This window comes from Hydra vulgaris, chromosome 14, assembly GCF_038396675.1.
Source record: "Hydra vulgaris chromosome 14, alternate assembly HydraT2T_AEP".
NCBI lineage: Eukaryota > Metazoa > Cnidaria > Hydrozoa > Anthoathecata > Hydridae > Hydra > Hydra vulgaris.
Window position 1 is genome coordinate 23,952,501 of NC_088933.1, and position 20,000 is coordinate 23,972,500.

At 26.1% G+C, this 20,000-nt stretch overlaps 1 protein-coding gene across 4 annotated transcripts in view; it reads right to left on the reverse strand.

Annotated features, from left to right (window-relative positions):
• LOC100202527 (lysine-specific demethylase 7B) overlaps nucleotides 1-20,000 on the reverse strand; it is a 67,809-nt gene that overhangs the window by 27,954 nt on the left and 19,855 nt on the right. For all 4 annotated transcript variants that reach the window (XM_065818241.1, XM_065818239.1, XM_065818238.1 and 1 more), the window contains 6 exons: nucleotides 19,522-19,622; nucleotides 11,725-11,811; nucleotides 5,180-5,291; nucleotides 4,920-5,082; nucleotides 4,746-4,833; nucleotides 1,551-1,657 (listed from right to left, as the gene is read on the reverse strand). In XM_065818241.1, the coding sequence (XP_065674313.1) occupies nucleotides 1,551-1,657; nucleotides 4,746-4,833; nucleotides 4,920-5,082; nucleotides 5,180-5,291; nucleotides 11,725-11,811; nucleotides 19,522-19,622 (658 nt within the window). The remainder of the gene's footprint in view (nucleotides 1-1,550; nucleotides 1,658-4,745; nucleotides 4,834-4,919; nucleotides 5,083-5,179; nucleotides 5,292-11,724; nucleotides 11,812-19,521; nucleotides 19,623-20,000) is intronic.

Sequence of the window (20,000 nt, forward strand, 5' to 3'; positions counted from 1 at the left end):
TATACTTAAGTGCAAATATCAATTTGTAGAAGGACACAAGAATTTTTAAAACATGAATATATTTTTATACTGGCCATGCTGATCTGAGAAAAACTAGCATAGCCATTTTGTTTTGGTATACTGTTTATCATTTTGTTGTATCAAATTGTTTTAGTATTTTATTGTGACATATTGTTTTAGTTTTTGCTTTGGCCATCTTCTTTTTGGATTGTATTTCTGAAAGTTTCATTGAAGATATTCTATTGTATATCTGAGAGCATTTTTGCAGATTCATTATATTGTAATTCTGATTTTTTTCTAGATTTTAGATAGCAGATTTATTCTATTATATTTCTGATATTTTGGCAGATTGTATTGTATTTCTGATTTCTGATTCTTTTTTTGCAGATTTATTGTATTGTATTTTTTATTGCAGATCTATTCCATTGTATTTCTGAGAATTTTTTTGTTATATCAGAGTTATACTGTACAAAAAATAAAAAATACAAAAAAGAATCAAGATTTTTTTTTATCAGAGGTCTTGGTTTCTGATATCTATAAAGTTTTTATAAATTATTTTTTTATAAATATCGGAAACAAAGAGTTTGATACTCCTCCCTCCCTTCTCCTTGTTAAAAAAAGCTATTGTGCAAAGAAACCAGTTGAGTGAGGTACTTTCAGAGACAGTGGATTTGAAACTTAAACCACTTGATTTAACTTCTTGATTGTAAGCTGAGTATTCTACCTCATCAAAAATTACAGTAAAAAAAATAAAATACACAAACTTGTTTTCAACAAAAAATTTTAATTTGTTAAAATTTGGATATTTAACTAAAACATTAAAATATCTAAATTATAATTCGATAGTCTAATTTATACCTCAATGTTGTCTTTAAGGTATTTTTAATATATTAGTTGTTTAAAGTGTCAAATAAGAGAATATTTCATAAATAAGAATTGAAACTTCAGCTATAAGAGGGTGTTTAAGCTTTTGACGAGTTTTTTTTTAAAGTAAAAAGTTTTTATATATTTCAAATATAATGAAAAACTATTTTTTCAAGAGTTTAATTTTTTTTATGTCTTGAAAAAAATCCTAACCAGTTAAAAAAATCTAGTAAACTGAGTTTTAATTTATGTAAATGCAAGTAAATTCATTAATAGACCAGTACAGATTTTTTTTATAGAACATTGACAATTAACAAATATTTTTAATATTTTCAAAGTTGTCATAGTAATTATATTCATTATTTGTTCAAGGAAACTGTGATTTGTAAATATCTTGCTCTCAGTGAATTTAAGATTGAATATTGATTATTTATGCATTTCAGGAATAAGTATCATCATTATTAGGTACAAAAGATATTGCCTTCATCACTTTTGTATAATTTTTTTTTTCAGTTGTTGTTTTAAATAAATATAAAATATTGTAAATATTTATACATAAAATAAAAGTTAAACATTTTTAGTCAGATAAATATAAATATTATATTAATTCAAAAATTGTTAAGACAACTGTTTTAATACATTAAATATATATTATTATTAAACATGTTGATTAAAAATTAACTAACCTTTCATCTTTTTTAATATTGCTTGGGCTGCATACCAGTTGGAAGTCTCAAAGTTAGGAAACAAAAACTTTAAAGGTGTCATTAACCTCTTTTCCAGATAATAAATACTAGAGACACAAAAAGATTTTCTTTTTAATAATAGTATATATAAACTACTAGAATAAAAAACAAAAATATAATATATGTACAGTAGAATCCAGTTAACTTGGACTCTGAAGGGGTATATATATTTTGTCCAACTTAGCAAATGTTTAAATTAAGCAAAGCTCTCATTATGTCAGACTTATAAAGATTTCTTTATAAGTCTGACATAATGAGAAAATGTCCAACTTATAAAGATTTCGATACTTAACGACACTGAATGACACAGGGATGTTTTGGTGTCGGGTGTTTAAAAGCCACATATAACATGTTTTATCCAAATCCTCATTTAGGGATACTCGCTCTTTTTGCAGAAGTTTTATTTTTTTTGACTTTTTGAATATATTGTGTTTTTTTTATTTTGACCATTTTTACTCTGTTGTTGAACTTATTATATTATGTATTTTTATCAGTTTATTATTATTATTTATTTTTTATATATATTATTTATTTTTGTCAGTCCAACATTTTTATTAAATAAAATTTAATCGAAAATTAACTGAATCAAAGGTATCACTATGTTTAGCTTGTTAACTTACATTTGTTATTTAACTTTTAAATGTTCTAAGTTTTGAATTTTAATTGATGTTTTTTTAATTTTTAATATAACAGTCATTAATAAATAGAGTTTAACCAAAGTGTAACCGAATCAAAGATATCAGGAAAAATGTTTAATTATGCTTAATTGTATTTGACGCAAAGGTATTTTATTTTCAAGTGTTTAAAGTTTGGAATTTTTTATCTAAGTATCGGAGGTTTTGTCATTATATGCACTTATATGCAATTCAAAATAAAAGTCCTAGTTAAGTGAAGTTTTTTACTGGAGACCCCAAAAGCAGTATGAGTTAGTGAATGGTTCGACTTAACTAGTGTACAACTTAAGCAGACGATTTTATAGTAAGTTGATAGAGAAAGTTCAAGGAGAATTGAAAATTCATCCAACTTAGTAAAAGTCCAACTTTTCTAGGGTCCGGGTTAATAAGTCTACATTATACATACATACATATATGTATGTATGTATGTATATGAGTGTGTGTATATATATATATATATATATATATATATATATATATATATATATATATATATATATATATATATATATATATATATATATATATATATATTATCAGGCTTGACCAGGAAGGGGTGCGATATCACGTCATATGACCACGCAAATACTATTTGATTTTATTTAACTTGACCACGGCTGTTAATAAGTTTTAAAAATTTGTATGAGTTTTAAAAACGCGCTATAAAAATCTTAACTCAACCATAAAGAAACTTAAAAAAAACTTATCGTTAAAGAAGCAAATAAATTTTAGTAAAAAAAATAACGAATAACAAAATAAAAATAACTTGCCTAAAACTAAAATAGCAAAAATAAAATTAAAACTTAACTAAAATAACTAATAAACTATAACGATAAGATTATCTAAATTATGTTTGGAATAAATAACTTTGAATCGTTTATCTTTACTGATGTTTTTATAATTTCATATAATGCGAAATCCTTTTTAAATTAAGTAACAACTTACAACTGACAATTGTTTAATAAATGCGTACATTTAAAAGTTTAAAAAAAGATTCTTAACAACTCTTCGCACAAAAAGTAAAAAAAGTAAAAATAATTAAATCTTTTATTTAAAAAATTGTTATAATTTTTTTTTTATTTAAAAACATTTATAATAAAAAATAAATACTTAAATAAATATCAAAAAACATATATTATTCATTAATGCTTTTATAAAAAATCATTAGCAGTGATTTGTTACTTTATTTACATGCGTTTCAATAATATAAAAACGGAAGTAAAGATCAAAGTTATTTAATTCAAACGGCTTTCAAAAAAGTTTTTTTCTTCTTTTCTTCTTCTCAGCAAAAACTTTAATGATTAATTCTCTAATAAACTATAAAGTTTATTAGAGATAATAAACTATAAAGTTTATTAGAGAGACCTTCGCTGTTTGTAGTCGTCGCTTATATTTTTTTTTTTTTTAATTTTTACGTTTGTTTTACTTATAAAAAAATCTTATATAATTAAATAATATGAATAAAAAATTATACAACTTTCAATGATACTTTAATAAAAATCATTAGCTACTTTCTTTAAAAGCGTTTTGCTAATAAAAAAACGTTAGTAAAAATAAACGTGTCGAAATTATTTATTTTCAACGTAATTAAAAACTAATTATTTCAGCGCATTTGTTTAAAACCGTGGTTAACTCATCAAAACAAAATATTATTTGCGTGGTCATATAAAGACTTGAAATCGCACGCCTTCCCGGCCAAGCCTGATATATATTGGGGTATTTCTCAAAAGACAAAGTGAAAAGTATTGAACAAATTATTTTTTAGATATGTTGATGATGGTTTTAACATATAACCATTTAGATATAAACAAATTTGAAATGTCACTTGATCAATTAAATGATTCAATTAGTTTTACTACCAAATTCATTGAAAAAGAAAACATTTATAATTTTTAGTTAATTAGACACTTGCGTGTCTTCAAAATAGCAAGTATATCAAATTCTTCAAAATTGCGTGTCTTCAAAATAGCAAGTATATCAAAACTGACATGATTTTAAAATCAACCAAAAACAAAAACAAAATTAAAAATTGATTTAAAAAAGAAATGCTTATGATTATTTAAAAGAAAAAAAATACTCATGATTATTTCAATTATAATAGTCTCTTCCTCGAACTGTCTGAACCAAAGAAAAACTGAGCTAAGCAGAACTAAATTTTTTGCTGTAATTACCCTGGCAACCTGTTACCCTGGCAATGTTATAGAAAAAGCATGCTACAAGGCAAAAGCTTCAGTTTATCCACTAATGGCAGAAGTTTTTTATATCCATAATAGTTTATAAACAACCTCCGACTGAAGCAACTAACTGCTACTAAATTTTATTTTAATTAGTAAATCTTTTTAAACAAAAATTCTTTTTTGAAGTTGTTATATTGCTTTGCATAATTTTTTCATCGTATTTTGAGACATTTTGAGTTTATAAACAAATAAAAATAGTATAAATGAAAAATAAAATTAGACACCTTAACTGCTGTGAAATACTAAACGTCTGAAGAAAATTACCACCAAACACAAGGGAATCCTTTGGAGTGAGTACAGCGTGAATCCATCCTAAAAAGAAAATTAATTATTTATGATTTTACAATTAAAACTTTTAACTATGTATAAGTATTTCATTCTCTGAAAACAAAAATTACCTGAAGGAATAAATATTGTATTTCCTTCTTGCAAAGAAATTTTATAACATTTGTCAACTTTATCACCAAAAAATACTTGGTTTTGGTCTGAGGATGATGCCCATTGTTCAAACTTTTTTAAATTTACTTTCGTTGGCTCAATAAAATAAAACACCTTTTCACCCTTAAAAGTCATAAAAATAAATAATAAAATTTGGTTGGGTAGTTTACACACAAATATAGCTTTTATACCAGACAATAAAAAAATTAACTCGATATACATGTAGTAAATGGTACCACACTGATGTGCCACCAAAATCCACATGAAAGTCTGTATAACAATCTTTTACCCCCATTAGACAGTACTTCATCACAGCAGGAGGTGTGTGAGAACTTTTAAGGAAAAAAATAACAAAGTTAGAATATGCTTATATAAAAATACTCACACATGTTGTAGGTAGTATTTGGAACAACTTTTAACAAATATTTTGCTTATAAAATTTAAATATACTACATTTATATATCTATCTAATTCTCTCTCTCAATTCTGCTACTCAGAATAATTATGTTCAGAAATTAATTATATAGTAATATATGTAGAAATTAATTATATTATATATATGTATATATATATACATATACATATACATACATATACATACATATATATATACATATATATATATATATATATATATATATATATATATATATATATATATATATAAAAATAAATAATTTATGCTTCTATACTCATAATTTAAACTTATATATATTTAAATTATAGGTATAAATTATATTTAATTTATACTTATAATTTACACTTCTACTATCAAAAAACATGCAGATGAGTTATGAAATGAACATGATTAATAGCAACACTCCATAAAAAGCTTTTTCGTGGCATAGAGCGGATCATTCCTAAAAATTAAACTTGGATCTAGCAAGATAGTGCAAGTGAGAAAGAAAATTTTGTTTGAATCATAAACATTTTTAATAATTAAATATTTTTTCTAAAGACGTCATTATTTTTTGTTTCTTGAAAATAGTAAAAAAAGTAGAAAAACATTACAAACATTAAACAAGTGAAACAGTTGTGCAACGATTGGCGTATGGAACTTAATTGCAAAAAATGTAAGGTGATGAGATTTGGCAATCAAAATGTTCTTCGAGGTATTGTTAAACCAAACACATTAAATGTAAATGGAATGAACTATGACCTCTCAAACAGTGTAATAGAGAGAGATCTAGGTATTTTTGTACAACCGGATATGAAATGGAAACATCAAACACAAGAATGTGTTAACAAAGCTTCAAAAATACTAGGTTTGTTAAAAAAGGCCTTTGAAAGTAAAGACCTCATCTTGAAAATACCTTACTCAAATCGAATGCTTTGTTTTAAAAAGCAGCTAGTTAGAATGGGTTTAACAACTTTAAACCTTAGAAGAAAATGAGGAGACTTGATTCACTTAAACAAGATATTGAACCATTTAGAGTATGTCAATTTTAATGTCAAACCAGTCTCCTAGTTTGACATTAAAATTGGTCATATTCTTCAAGTAGGTCACAAATATAAAATCAGGATGCAGTGTTTCACCCCTCGCGAAATAAATGACTTTTGTGCATCGGTTAGCTCAAGAATACATTTCTTCTCAAACAGAGTGAGCCAAATTTGGAACAAACTTCCGGATATTGTTGTAGAAGTGGAGAGCTTAAACAAGTTTAAAGCAAGTCTTGATGAATGGTCTACGAAAAATAAGAAAATATTGATTTAAAAAAAAAAAAAAAAAGTACTGGGCTGCTATAGCTGAATGTTGCTACGTCTCAGCTTTTGGATAAGATTCACAGAGTTTTATCAACTATATATATATATATATATATATATATATATATATATATATATATATATATATATATATATATATATATATATATATATATATATATATATATATATATATATATATATATATATATATATATATATAAATAAATATATATATATATATATATATATATATATATATATATATATATATATATATATATATATGTATATATATATATATATATATATATATATATATATATATATATATATATATATATATAATAGTATAACAAAAAAAGAAGCAATAACTTAGAATACAAGAATAATAAACAAGACTAATAAATGTATTTGTTTTTTTGATTTGATCTTACTGGTTTGGTCTATAGATAATAGATTATTGTGAAAGTATTAAGTTTAAATTTTCAATACAATAATGTTTTCATCGATTCTAATTTATTAAATGAGTAAACTCAAGAAAATACTAAACTTATTAGGTTATTTGTAATTTATTGCTCCTTGTTTTTTATTTATTTACTTTAATTTAAATGCATTTTATGTTTTTAATGTTATAACCTGAAATTTAAAACATTTAAATTTTTAGTTTTGTTTACCCAAGTTTGTTCTAAAGGTCTATTGGCAGATTGTACATTAGAGCGCCCCATACTTTTCAAAAAATAACTCTTTTTTTAAAATAAACATGTGTCCCTTGGTTTGTTTAAAAGTATATAAATTTAAGATCTATTAAAATAAAGCTCCTTTTAAAAAGTCTTCATTAGCTAAAATTGATTCATTGCTTTATTTCATTGATCTAAAAATTAACTAGAAGTGTAAGTACATTTATATGCGAAAGCAATAAAAAGCGGTACAAACCTCTTGAGAAACTTAAACTTTTCACATGAAACAATTTTTTATGAGAAATTTTTAAACAAAAAATTTTTTAAATTTTGGGGTTTTTTTATATTATATTTTTCAAATTTCGCTTTAGCATTTTTATTTATTTCAACCCACCGATAGTTGAAGTAAAAGAGATAATTTCCAATAAGTGGTATAAAAACAAGAAAAAAAAGGCAACCCCAGCAATGTCCGATTTAATAGGTACACAATTTTTAAAATCATAATTGCTTTATTTTATAACTATATAAACTATTTTATTATTAAATTTTTTTAATAATATTATCATGAATATTAAGTCATGAATAATATATTTTCTTGTATAAAATTTGATCAACAATAACATTGATATTGTTATTATCAACAATAACACTGACATTGGCGACAATAAAATTGACAAATATTATAATCTAATCTATATAAAATTTATATTAATTGTTTGTTATTATTATATCTTAATATAATAATTTTGTTGATATAATGTAATTATATAACAATAATAATAACTATAATAATAATAAATAATATGATAAGAATTATCTCAAGGAAAAGGAAGAGACTTGATTCCATCTAAGCAAACAACTCTTGGTGCCATTTTTCATAAAGCTATACTGATTAAAGAGTCGTAGAAAAAACAGTATATCTATTGGATGTTTTGGTTAGGAAAACAAGATTCGAAGTTGTTAAACAGTTGAAAAAGGCTAACTGTTTATTGAGACTTGACAGAAAAATCAAAAAAGTTTATAATGATGTTCAGAATATTTCCAGAAAAAGTTTAACCAAAAAAGAAGGAATTGACAAGATAATGAAGTCTATGTCACGACTGTTTGATATAACCAACTGCAATTCTATTCTGTAATAAATCAAATTGTCTAGGATGAAAAAATAGTTCATATCAACTGCAAATGTGAAAAGTCAGTAAGTTTCTATAATAGAGTTAAAATTCGCTCGCAGACGAAAAAAGTAAGAGAGCAAAAAAAGTAAAGCTCAAATTATGATAAGATCAAAAGATTACATAAAGAATAAAAGGAAGCGAAAATCAATTGAGCGAAGTAGTAAGAAAGAATTTTAAAGAAGTTCAAGGAAAATGAGATGATAAATAGCCATTTGAAAAGAACCTGGTGAGGTTTTGGAAAAAAAGTAACGATGAAGAAAGGTGCTCTAAAAGTGAGTTTGAATGTTCTAGTAACACTGAACATATTGATTTATTAAATATAAGTAACAACTTCAAAGTAAAGCAAAATTATATGAAAATTCAGCTATTACTGCAAAAAGATATGAAGTTTAAAACACTGCTGGAACTGCAAGTGTTTCAGAATTTTCATAAGATTTGGTGGGGGCTAAAGTTGTTTCAGAACTCGGTATTTTTTTTATTGCTGGACAAAAACAAAGTTATGTCAGAGTGTCAGGTTTTTGCAGAGAATAGATTAGATTCTAAAGATGTTTCTTGTATTCTCTTTGATGAAAGAAGTGACAAAATCAACTTAATGACATTTAATGAAGAAACCAAAAAAATTTTTTTCCAAATTAAAAAGGAAGATCACTAAATTTTAAATGATAAATATGGTAAATATTTTCATCATTTAACCAAAGGAGAAATATATTAAAAATCAAAATATTAGCCTGCCAAACATCTAATAAATAAAATATTTCAATGATCTATTTTGCATGGTGTTAAAGATACAGTATTATGCAAATTAGTTGCATCAAAATTAAAAAGAACAAAAATCCAGGAAATTTTAAGTTTTCTTACTCTAATAAAATAAAAACTCATGCACTAATATTTTATGTGTCCTCCTTGTGCTGCTATGAATTTCTGCACACGATTTGGCATGGAATCCACTAAATTTTTACAAATGTTATGGATTTCTGTGTCTTCAATTTTTCTGCATTTGATTTGGCATGGAATCCACTAAATTTTTACAAATGTTATGGATTTCTGTGTCTTCAATTTTTCTGCATACAATTTGGCATGGAATCCACTAAATTTTTACAAATGTTTTGGATTTCTGTGTCTTCAAATCTGAAGGATAGTGGTGGTAAGCTTAGTTTTAGTTGTGCAGTCATGTTTTCGCAGTCTTTTTTTTACAATTGCCCAGCGATTCTCAATTGGATTAAGATCTGGGGAGTTGCCAGGCCATTTAAGTGTTTTAATATTATTTTTTACCAGGAATTTCTTGACTTTTTTGGATGTATACCGTGTGGCTGAATCCTGCTGTAATATTCCATTTCCATTTGGAAACACTTATAACATCTTTGGAATTAAATGTGTTTGCAGAACCTTAATGTAAGTGTCAGATTTCATCATGTCAGTAACTGGGTAAAGTCTTCCTGGTCCAAAAGCAGAGAAACAACCCCAAAACATCTTTTATGGATGCTTGGCATATTGTTCAATGTGTCTGGGTCGTATAGGCTCACCATCAGAACGACGAACAAACTGTGACCGCTGGCCTTGTACTTTAAAATGTAATCCATCCAAAAATAAAACCTGCAATCAATAAATAAACAAGTTAACTGTTATCAAGTCTCTTGAATTTAATAGCTTCAATTTTTAAAAATAGTATGATTATATAACTATAGTAAATAAAATAGCTGTAAATTTAATATACACATTTTGTCCTTCCCTTCTCCATTGTTCTTTAGTCCACATTTTGTATTCCTTTGCCCACAAAAAAGGCTTTTTCATGACGTCTGTAAGTAATGGTTTTTTAGAAGGTTTTCTGGCAAACCTTCTAACAGCTATCAACCTCCTTCGCACAGTACTCAAGCAGACATGGATGTCATGTGTAGTTAAATCCTTCATTAGTTGGTCACTTATCTTTTTTGGATTTTTGATACTCTCCAGCATCAGATATCGGCCATCTCTTTCTGTGGTCTTTCATTTTAGACCACATTTTCCTTGTCTTAATGGTGATACGCTGCCAGTTGCAATATAATGCTTCTTAACCCGGCTAACTGTAGATTGGTTTACTCTCCCGTTGAGATTTATCAGAATATTGAAGTAAAGTTAATATTTTAGATCTTTTTCTTGGTGTAGTGTCCATCTTTGTTTATTTACTTTTTTTAAATTTATTTATCCTTTTAATCACAGTTAAATTATAGAAAACACAGAATAAAACAAAAAATAAAAATAAAAAAATGTTTGATGCAATTAATTTGCACAATACTGTAGCTTAAAGTTTATTGGTCGTGATAGCACAGCTCCAAATACAGGTCATAATGTAGGTATAATGCATTGTTTAGAGATTAAATTAGAAAGAAAATTTGTGTGGTTAATATGTTCTCTTCGCACAAATAAACTTTGCTTTTGGCATTTAATAGATGAGCTTGATGGGAAGACAGCCAAAAAGACAGAGTTTTCTGGACCCATTGGTAAGTTGCTTTCTAAGGTTACTGAAATAGAAAGAAATTATAGCTTCAAGCAAATATCTATAGATCTCAGTTTAAATGAAATTGGTGAGGAAATAATATAAAAGTTACTAAAGATCTATTTTTGCAAATGTTGTCTATATTTTGATAAATTTATTTGTCTTCCCTTAATGTATATACCTAAAAATAAATAAATTCTAAGGGACAACTTTTTTAATGAAAGTTGAAAAGATTGGGATGCCCTATTGTACATATCATCAGTCTGTACATAACGAAAAAATAACTACCATGTTTTTATTATAAATTGACATTTTTAACAAACTTACAAACCAAAGATTAAACAGTTAAGGCAAATTTATGGTGAAATATTAAACTTAACTAAGATTATAATCTGCAATTTCATTAGCTTTATAAGTGGACTCAAAATTAAAAAAAAGAACTAACTATGACCTCATATAAGTTACATAACTTTGGAGAAAATTTCTGGTTTTTAAAACATAGCAATGAAAGTAAATACACTTTTATATAAAATGTGATGATGGAGCAAGGAGATGCAAAACAAATAATTTTTAATAAAAGTTGAAAGCGGGTATTTTTGCGTCACAGGACAGAATTAAAGTTAGAAAATTCTGGTATATTTTATAAAAAAACTAAAAGTGTTGGAATAGAAGCAATATTAATACATACTAAAATTAGGAAAATGAAAAATGAATGTAAATAATTTTAAAATATTACTTTTCTTCAGTTATAACTTTTGGCCATGTGTTTTCTACCCAAGACATATTACGAACAATCTCTGGTGCTGTTACTAATTCATTGAGGCTAAAATTCCATGATTATTTAAAATTATATAATCATAAACAAAACAACAAATAAATGCATACTTTATTTACAACAAATATATATATATATATATATATATATATATATATATATATATATATATATATATATATATATATATATATAAATATATATATATATATATATAAATATATATATATATATATATATATATATATATATATATATATATATATATATATATATATATATATATATATATATATATATATATATATATATATATATATAGAATTGCATATTTAGCTAAGCAATATGAAATACTGAAATAGGTGGCTAGGAGGGCTTCAGTACATACATCTTAATTTATATTTTTTACTATTCTTTTATTTTTTTGAAAAAACTGATTAGTCAGCAAAAATTGTAGGTAAATTTATATGTATATGATTTAACTGCCAGCGGCTTTAGTACATTCATCAACTATCTTATATAAGCAAAACTAGTCAACACATGCTTATCTAAACCTGCTATAGTGTGTGTGTGTGTGTGTGTGTGTGTGTGTGTGTGTGTGTGTGTGTGTGTATATATATATAGATAGATAGATAAGACTGATAAGTGTGTTATATATATATATATATATATATATATATATATATATATATATATATATATATATATATATATATATATATATATATATAACACTTAGCAGTTTTATCTATCTGTTTCTGAGTAAATTAATGGTAAATTGAAGCAACTACTGTTAAATAATGCTGTTATTAAAGCAATTACTTATTAAAAAATGTGTCAAAATTAAAAGGTCAGTTAATTTAAAATTAATAATTCTTAAATAAGTTATAGGAGAATCCTGAAAATTTATACTTGATTTGACCAATGTAAATACCAAATAAATTCGATAAGAAAAAAAAATCAATTTCTAATATTTCTAGAAATATTTAAATTAGTAAACTCATGGCACACCTGAAGCAGAAATAATAGGCAGAAAATCAGTATCACAAGAAGTCTAATGGCAAATAGTCTATCCAAAGATAACACAAAAAGTCAACGAGAAAACGCAAGATTATATGGTGTTTGACTATACTGTGTCCAAACAACACTAAAATCAACAAGAAATAACAAGATTATCAGTTTATCCAAAGATAACACAAAAAGTCAACAAGAAATAGCAAGATATTGTTGTTTCATCATGCTGTACCCAAACAACGCTGAAAAACTACAAACTTTTACAGTTTAACTTTCTACTAAGATTCACCAAGAATTGGCAGCCTGTCCAAATCTAATTCTAGGGATGAAAGCTTATTGTATTGAAGGGTAAGGGAAGATTCTAAAACTAGCTACTAAGAACTGTCAGCTGAGGTTAGTAATAAGGCTGGTTTTGGTAGTGCTAGTTGAAGCACAGTTAGGTGTCTTAATAAAAAATGGTATTGATTGTTAAGATCCAAGAAAATCCCTTTTAAGGATGACAGATAGGACTAAAGAAAGACTTTAATGGTCAGTAGAAGATTGGTCTAAGGTCATTTCTATTGATGAGTCAAATTTTAAGGTGGTCTTAAAATGTCTTTTAAGTAAAAACTAAAAAAAAATCTCTCTTGTTTTTATTTTTTTAAAAAGCTAAAAAATCTGACCTTATATTTTTGAAAGTCACTATATATATACATATATATATATATATATATATATATATATATATATATATATATATATATATATATATATATATATATATATATATATAGATATATTATATACAGATATATTATATACATATATACATATATATATATATATATATATATATATATATATATATATATATATATATATATATATATATATATATATATATATATATATATATATATATATATATATATATATATATATATGTGACTTATCTGACCAAAACCAGTCACATGTATAAAATTTTAAGTTTTGAGTGTGATACATATTTGAAAAGGTATAATATTCTGCTTTAAAATGATGCAAAAATTGCTCCAGCTTGACCCTAGCCAAAGTTATGAGCAAAAATGTAACATCTATATTAAAATTTTAAAACGGAAAAAAACGGGTTTAAAGGTTTGATGTCATATAAAATAGAAAACTCCTTAGATACCATGCATGGATTTTGTTCTAATTTGGCACACATCTACTGTGATACATTCGCAACAAGTCCTGAAAAAATTATTACTGTAGCTTGATTACTTTTTAAATTATAACACTTTTAGTACATCAAGAAAATTAAATTATTATCAATTTTTTAATTTTTAGAATTTTAAATCTATTGACAATATTTAAAGCAAAAAAAATACCTAAATGTTGTTTATAAAAAATTTCATGTGCTGGTTTAAAAGCATAACAGAGTAAAAAGTGAAGAGTTAAAACAAACATTAAAAGTTTAAAACAAAAATAAAAAAAACAGTTAAAAGTCTAAACCACGCCCTCGTGCACCACGACCCCGACCTCGACCTCTAGGTCGCGTCTCATTGACAGTTTTTTGTTTTTTACTAAATTCACTGTCTTGTTTTGATTGTTTTCTTGAACGTCCTCTTGTACTTTGTACCTCTGTCAAAACTTCGTAGTTATCGGTATCGCTGTCGTGGTCCAGAGGTAGAGAAGTCATCGACTGAAAATTGTCATCGCGAGGAATTATTGGAGCACCAGAATTTGACCATGTTCCTTGTACCACTTAAGTATACTTGTTAGACGATCCTGGCTAATTCTATGAAGAAATTTGAATGTGTCACGACACACAATGTTGCCTTCGATCATGTATGTCGTTCGCTGATGTTCTCTTTCTTTATTGTCAGCCGCTGTTTTTTTGGATCGACAGGTATGAAGCGATAAATTAACCGTGCACGATATTTTTCCAAGTAGAACAAGCATTTGATCTCTTGGTGACATGTCATCCATATCCATCCTTCGACGAACCATTTCTTCTGGTGAAAAGATGACATAACATGGTTCACCCTTAAAATGCTTGCAAGAACATCTACAATAAAAGAAAATAAATTATTTTATATTTTTGATACCAAAACTTTCAAAATTGAAAATCATTTACAATTTGCTTCTTCCAAATTTTCTCCATAGTTGATGTTTTATTGAAAATACTCATTTCCAACCTATAGCAGAATAAAGATGAGAAAGGCATCTGGCCACAAAATATTTCTCATTTCAATCAAAAACTTAATCCTATAATCACAAAATATGTAACTCACCATTTTCCTCATTTTCCGACAAACTAGACAACCTCAGTGCTCATGTGGGTACAGTAAATACAGCTGACTACTAAATATCCCTTCCCTACTTTACAAGGATAAGAACACAACTGGTCACAAACTGAATAATTACTATGTGCTACGTATAGAATCAGACATTTTTTAATAATAATTTTTAAACACCTATAACAAAATGCCATTATTTTTTGTGCAATTTTAATATTAAAATTTGTTTATCTGAAAGCTTCGGCTTGACCAAGTTCTTCATTCTCGTCCGTAACGATCTCTGGAGTAACTTGAGCATGTTCTACTGCCAGTTCAAAATCATTTTTTTTTCATATCAACTTCATCCTTCTCATCATCAGAGTCAGAAATTTTGGGTTCATGGTCTGCCATGGCAACTTCATCATCAGAGCTGTTGAGTTCGTCATCTATTCGATCTGTCCAGAGATATTCTTCCCAAATTGAATTCAGCTTGTCTGTGTCAGACTTTGACGAATTTAGCATCTTAGCTATTGCTATACTATTGTTGGCCATTTTATTTTTTTATTAAAATAATTAAAATAAAACTGAAAGAATATTATTATTTATTTACTACTGACTGTACTGCTACACGATCAACAATAACGAAACACGGTCATTGCGCATGTGCTGAGCTATATAATATCACTACTGAGCATGTGCGATTGCCAGATTATAAGTTGTTGTCCAATAGAATTGATCAAAACATAATGGAAAACACATGATAGCAACGCTTGCCAAGTTTGTTTACACGTGGTGGCTTGTAAAAATTGCTCTGATTGGTCAAATTTTAAATGAGACAAAGAAACACGTGTACACCATTGAATAGCTAAAGAGGTCAGCTTTCTAACCATACCAAAATGTCAAAGTTATTATTGCGCTAGGCAGTCATGTTTATTACTGAAAGTGGACCAATTTAATGAGTAATCACAGACATTTTAAGACAATAGCCTCACAAAAATCACCAAATTAACCATCAAAAAATTATATTTTATTAAAAGTTAAGTTTGAATAGCAAAGAAAAGTTAATTATGTAAACAATTATGCAAAAAAATAAATAATTATAAAAATTGATTTTTTTAGATGTTTTAATGGTTTTCTCAATATAACATAACGCGACATCCGACTGGTTTTGGTCAGATGCATCACATATATATATATATATATATATATATATATATATATATATGTATATATATATATATATATATATATATATATATATATATATATATATATATATATACATATATATATATATATATACATATATATATATATATATATATATATATATATATATATATATATATATATACATACATAAATACATACATACACCATTACATATCTAACACCCTTTTTTTTGCTATAGACTTATAGATAAATATACTTAATAGGGTATGTAAAACAGAAGACAACCAAAAGTTGACAAAATACTATTAATAATACATGATTGAAATTTTAGCAAATATTTTGAAAAAGAATAACTACATTTTTAACAAATTGATGTATGACCAAATCTATCTTAACAACAGGCCTTGCAATTGCACAACCGAATGGAAAGATTTTAGACTAATTAAAAACACTATCTTTTCCGTAAAAAAAAAAAAAAAACACAAAGTAAATATACCATATTAATTTTCTTCTCAATTAAAAAAAAAAATTTTTCTTTATTCTAATTGCAGCTTCAATACTTTTTGTGCAGGTTCTTATGGTTATTTAAAAGTATATCAGATAAGATTCTACTACAAATGTTTATTTTTGGAAGAGAATGATAAAAATAAATTTGATTAATCGAATTACAATATTCAGATACTGGTTTTCGACAAACCATAACAGAAAAATCTAGTTTCATAAACAAAATGTAACCGAAAAACACCCACTAACACAGAGTATCACCAGGAAGTTTTAGGCCTCCCTTATTTAATTCTTTCAAGTACTAAATAGGGTAGTCATACATCCCATAATAAATAAAAGTATCTTCAACATTATCCATTTCGGTTTTGTGAACAATGTATCCAGCAATATAAATACACCCCATTTTACTGTCTTGTTACATAGACTATTCTAAATCATTCAGTATGTCAAAAATCTCATTTTCTTCTTCAGTTAGATGTCGAAGACATCCATCACAAGAATGATGATCTGAGCAGTCATAAAAGTCTGCATCAAATCTTAGTAGTAATAAAGCATGGTGAATATGAATTTTCTCAACAGCTTGATGAGCAGAAATAAAGTAGGCACTACCAGCACCCTGTCTTTATTTACGAAAGGCTTTTTCTAAAGAATCAGTTAAAAAATCACCAAGCATAATAAACTGATGGTTTTGACTAGTTTCAAGTAAAAAGCTAGTTAAGTCTATTAAACCGCTTAATGTGTGAGATATTGCATCTGCTGTTGTCAAAGTTAAAGGTTATATTCATTTTTTTCTTTCTGTTTTATCATCTTTTGAATTCAGAATATTTTTGCACATTTCTGCTATTTTTGATAAATGTTGCAGACAATTATCTTTAGCACTTCCAATGACAGCTCGCTAAGGATCTTGCAATCTTACATAATCAAACATTCTTCATACATTTATAATTTTCCATGCATCAATAAAAATTTGCGAAATAGCAACAATACCTTTAACTCTGATTCTGATTTATAATTGGGTTTCTTTTTCGCCTTTCTACAGGCTTTGGAGATATGGCTAACTCATTTAGATGAGATAATGTAATAAGTGAGTTTAATTCTAACAACCTCAGTTTCTCAAGATCTTTCCAATTAACAACTAGCTTCGCCAAATTGAAGTTTATCTCTTTAGTCTTTTCGGTGAGCCAATTGTTACGATTTTTTTTCGGTAAGCCAACTGCTACGTTGTTTTTTTCGGTAAGCTAATTGTTACACATATTCTTCCATAAATGGACATAGCCATATAACAAAAATATATTTATTTTAGTTCTTCAAGATTTATCAGGAATGATATCAAAAAGAATAAAAAAATGTCATTTACTTGATTGTTAATGCAAATTATGGAAATAACTTTTTCACTGGATTGTTCAATAGACTCAATTAGATTAGCAACAACATTGTATTAGAAATTGGAATCCAAATTAGACATTGATACCATACTAACAATAAATGTAGGTCCTGCAAATAAGCATTTAACCATTACAGCAAGGAATGTTCTGGCAAGCTTCCCTGGGTTATCCTGAGCATGACCATAGACTTTTCCACCATGAAATGTGACTGTTGCTTTAATGTATACTTCATCAACCATTATAATGCATGAGTGCTGTCTGTCTTTGAAACTCTGAAAAGTTTTGGAAATTTAAAATACAGTATCAAGTTTATTAACTCTTGTGGTCAATTTTGTTAAAGATCATACTTAGGAAGCTGAAAGTCATTTCTTTAACGCTTGTATAATGCTCGAGATACAGCCATATACTTAAAGGCTCGAACAATAATATCTGGTGAGTACAAAGGCTCTCAAACAGTGGTTCTTCTAATCACAAATAATTCACAAATATAATGAAAATTCATGAAAATATAATAATAGTAATATTGTAATAAAAATGATTGCTGCTTTATTATTATTATCACTTTGATAAATATTTTCATGAAATAAAGACTTTCTATGTGATTCTACTTAATGACATGAAATAAAGACTTTCTATGTGATTCTACTTAATGACATGAAATAAAGACTTTCTATGTGATTCTACTTAATGACATGAAATAAAGACTTTCTATGTGATTCTACTTAATGACATGAAATAAAGACTTTCTATGTGATTCTACTTAATGACATGAAATAAAGACTTTCTATGTGATTCTACTTAATGACATGAAATAAAGACTTTCTATGTGATTCTACTTAATGACATGAAAAGCAATATCTTTTATGTCATAAAGTAGAATATATTATCATAAAAACTAGAATATATTATTATATAGCATCCAATATATTATTATAAAAACTCATTATTACACTTGTTACTGTTAGAACTTGTTCAGTTTCAACCTTGATTATAATCTCACTGAATTCTAAGTTATCAGCATCATTAAAACTGTTAACTTCATCCTCTTGAATATTTCTTACTGATAAACTTGTTCAAGTTGTTTTACGTAGTTTTGCTGGTGCTGTTGGAATAGGACTAAAACCAATATTATGAAATATTGTTGGAGGTACATGTTTGGTCGTTTCTTACCATTAATCATTTTCAAATTAACATTTTCAGGTTTTCAACAGCTAAAGCGATTTTTTTTATAGCAATTTATTGCATAAAATTAATACTAAAAAGTTTAAAAAGAAGATTTGAAAAAAATTCAAAACCTAAAAAATTTGACCTAACACTCAGTCAACTTAATTTATCAAGCTTTAAAAGCGTCATTTTTAACATATATGTATGTATAATATTTATAACATGGTTTGAAAAACTAATAAAGTTTCAAAAAAAAATTAAGAATAAAAAAAGTTCCTAGCCTTGTTTTAGAAAATTCTAAACTAATAACATTCAATACTCTTCCACGAATAGGGCTATTAAAGTATTCAGTCCACTCACGCATCTTCATTCTTAAATCTTCCTAAAAAATTAAGAAAAAATAAAAACCAATTGAGATTGACAATAACAACTAATTAACCAATTATAAACTAATTATAAACAGCTAAAACAATATTTTTACAAAAAAGAAAAAAAAAATAAGAAACTGCAATTCCTGAAAATTTAATCAATTTTATTTGTTAACAGTTTGAGCAAGTAAGGCCCCTAAACCTGGAGACAAATCACAACCTTATTAACTAACTAAGCATAATTTTTTTTTTTAAATATCACAACAAACAGCAGCATTGTGAAACACTGCAGTTTATTGCAGTTTTAGAAAAAACAAAAATGTTACTAAGACAAGTAAAAAAAATGTCATAGTATAACACAAAATAATAGTATTTAAAAAAAAGTAAACAAA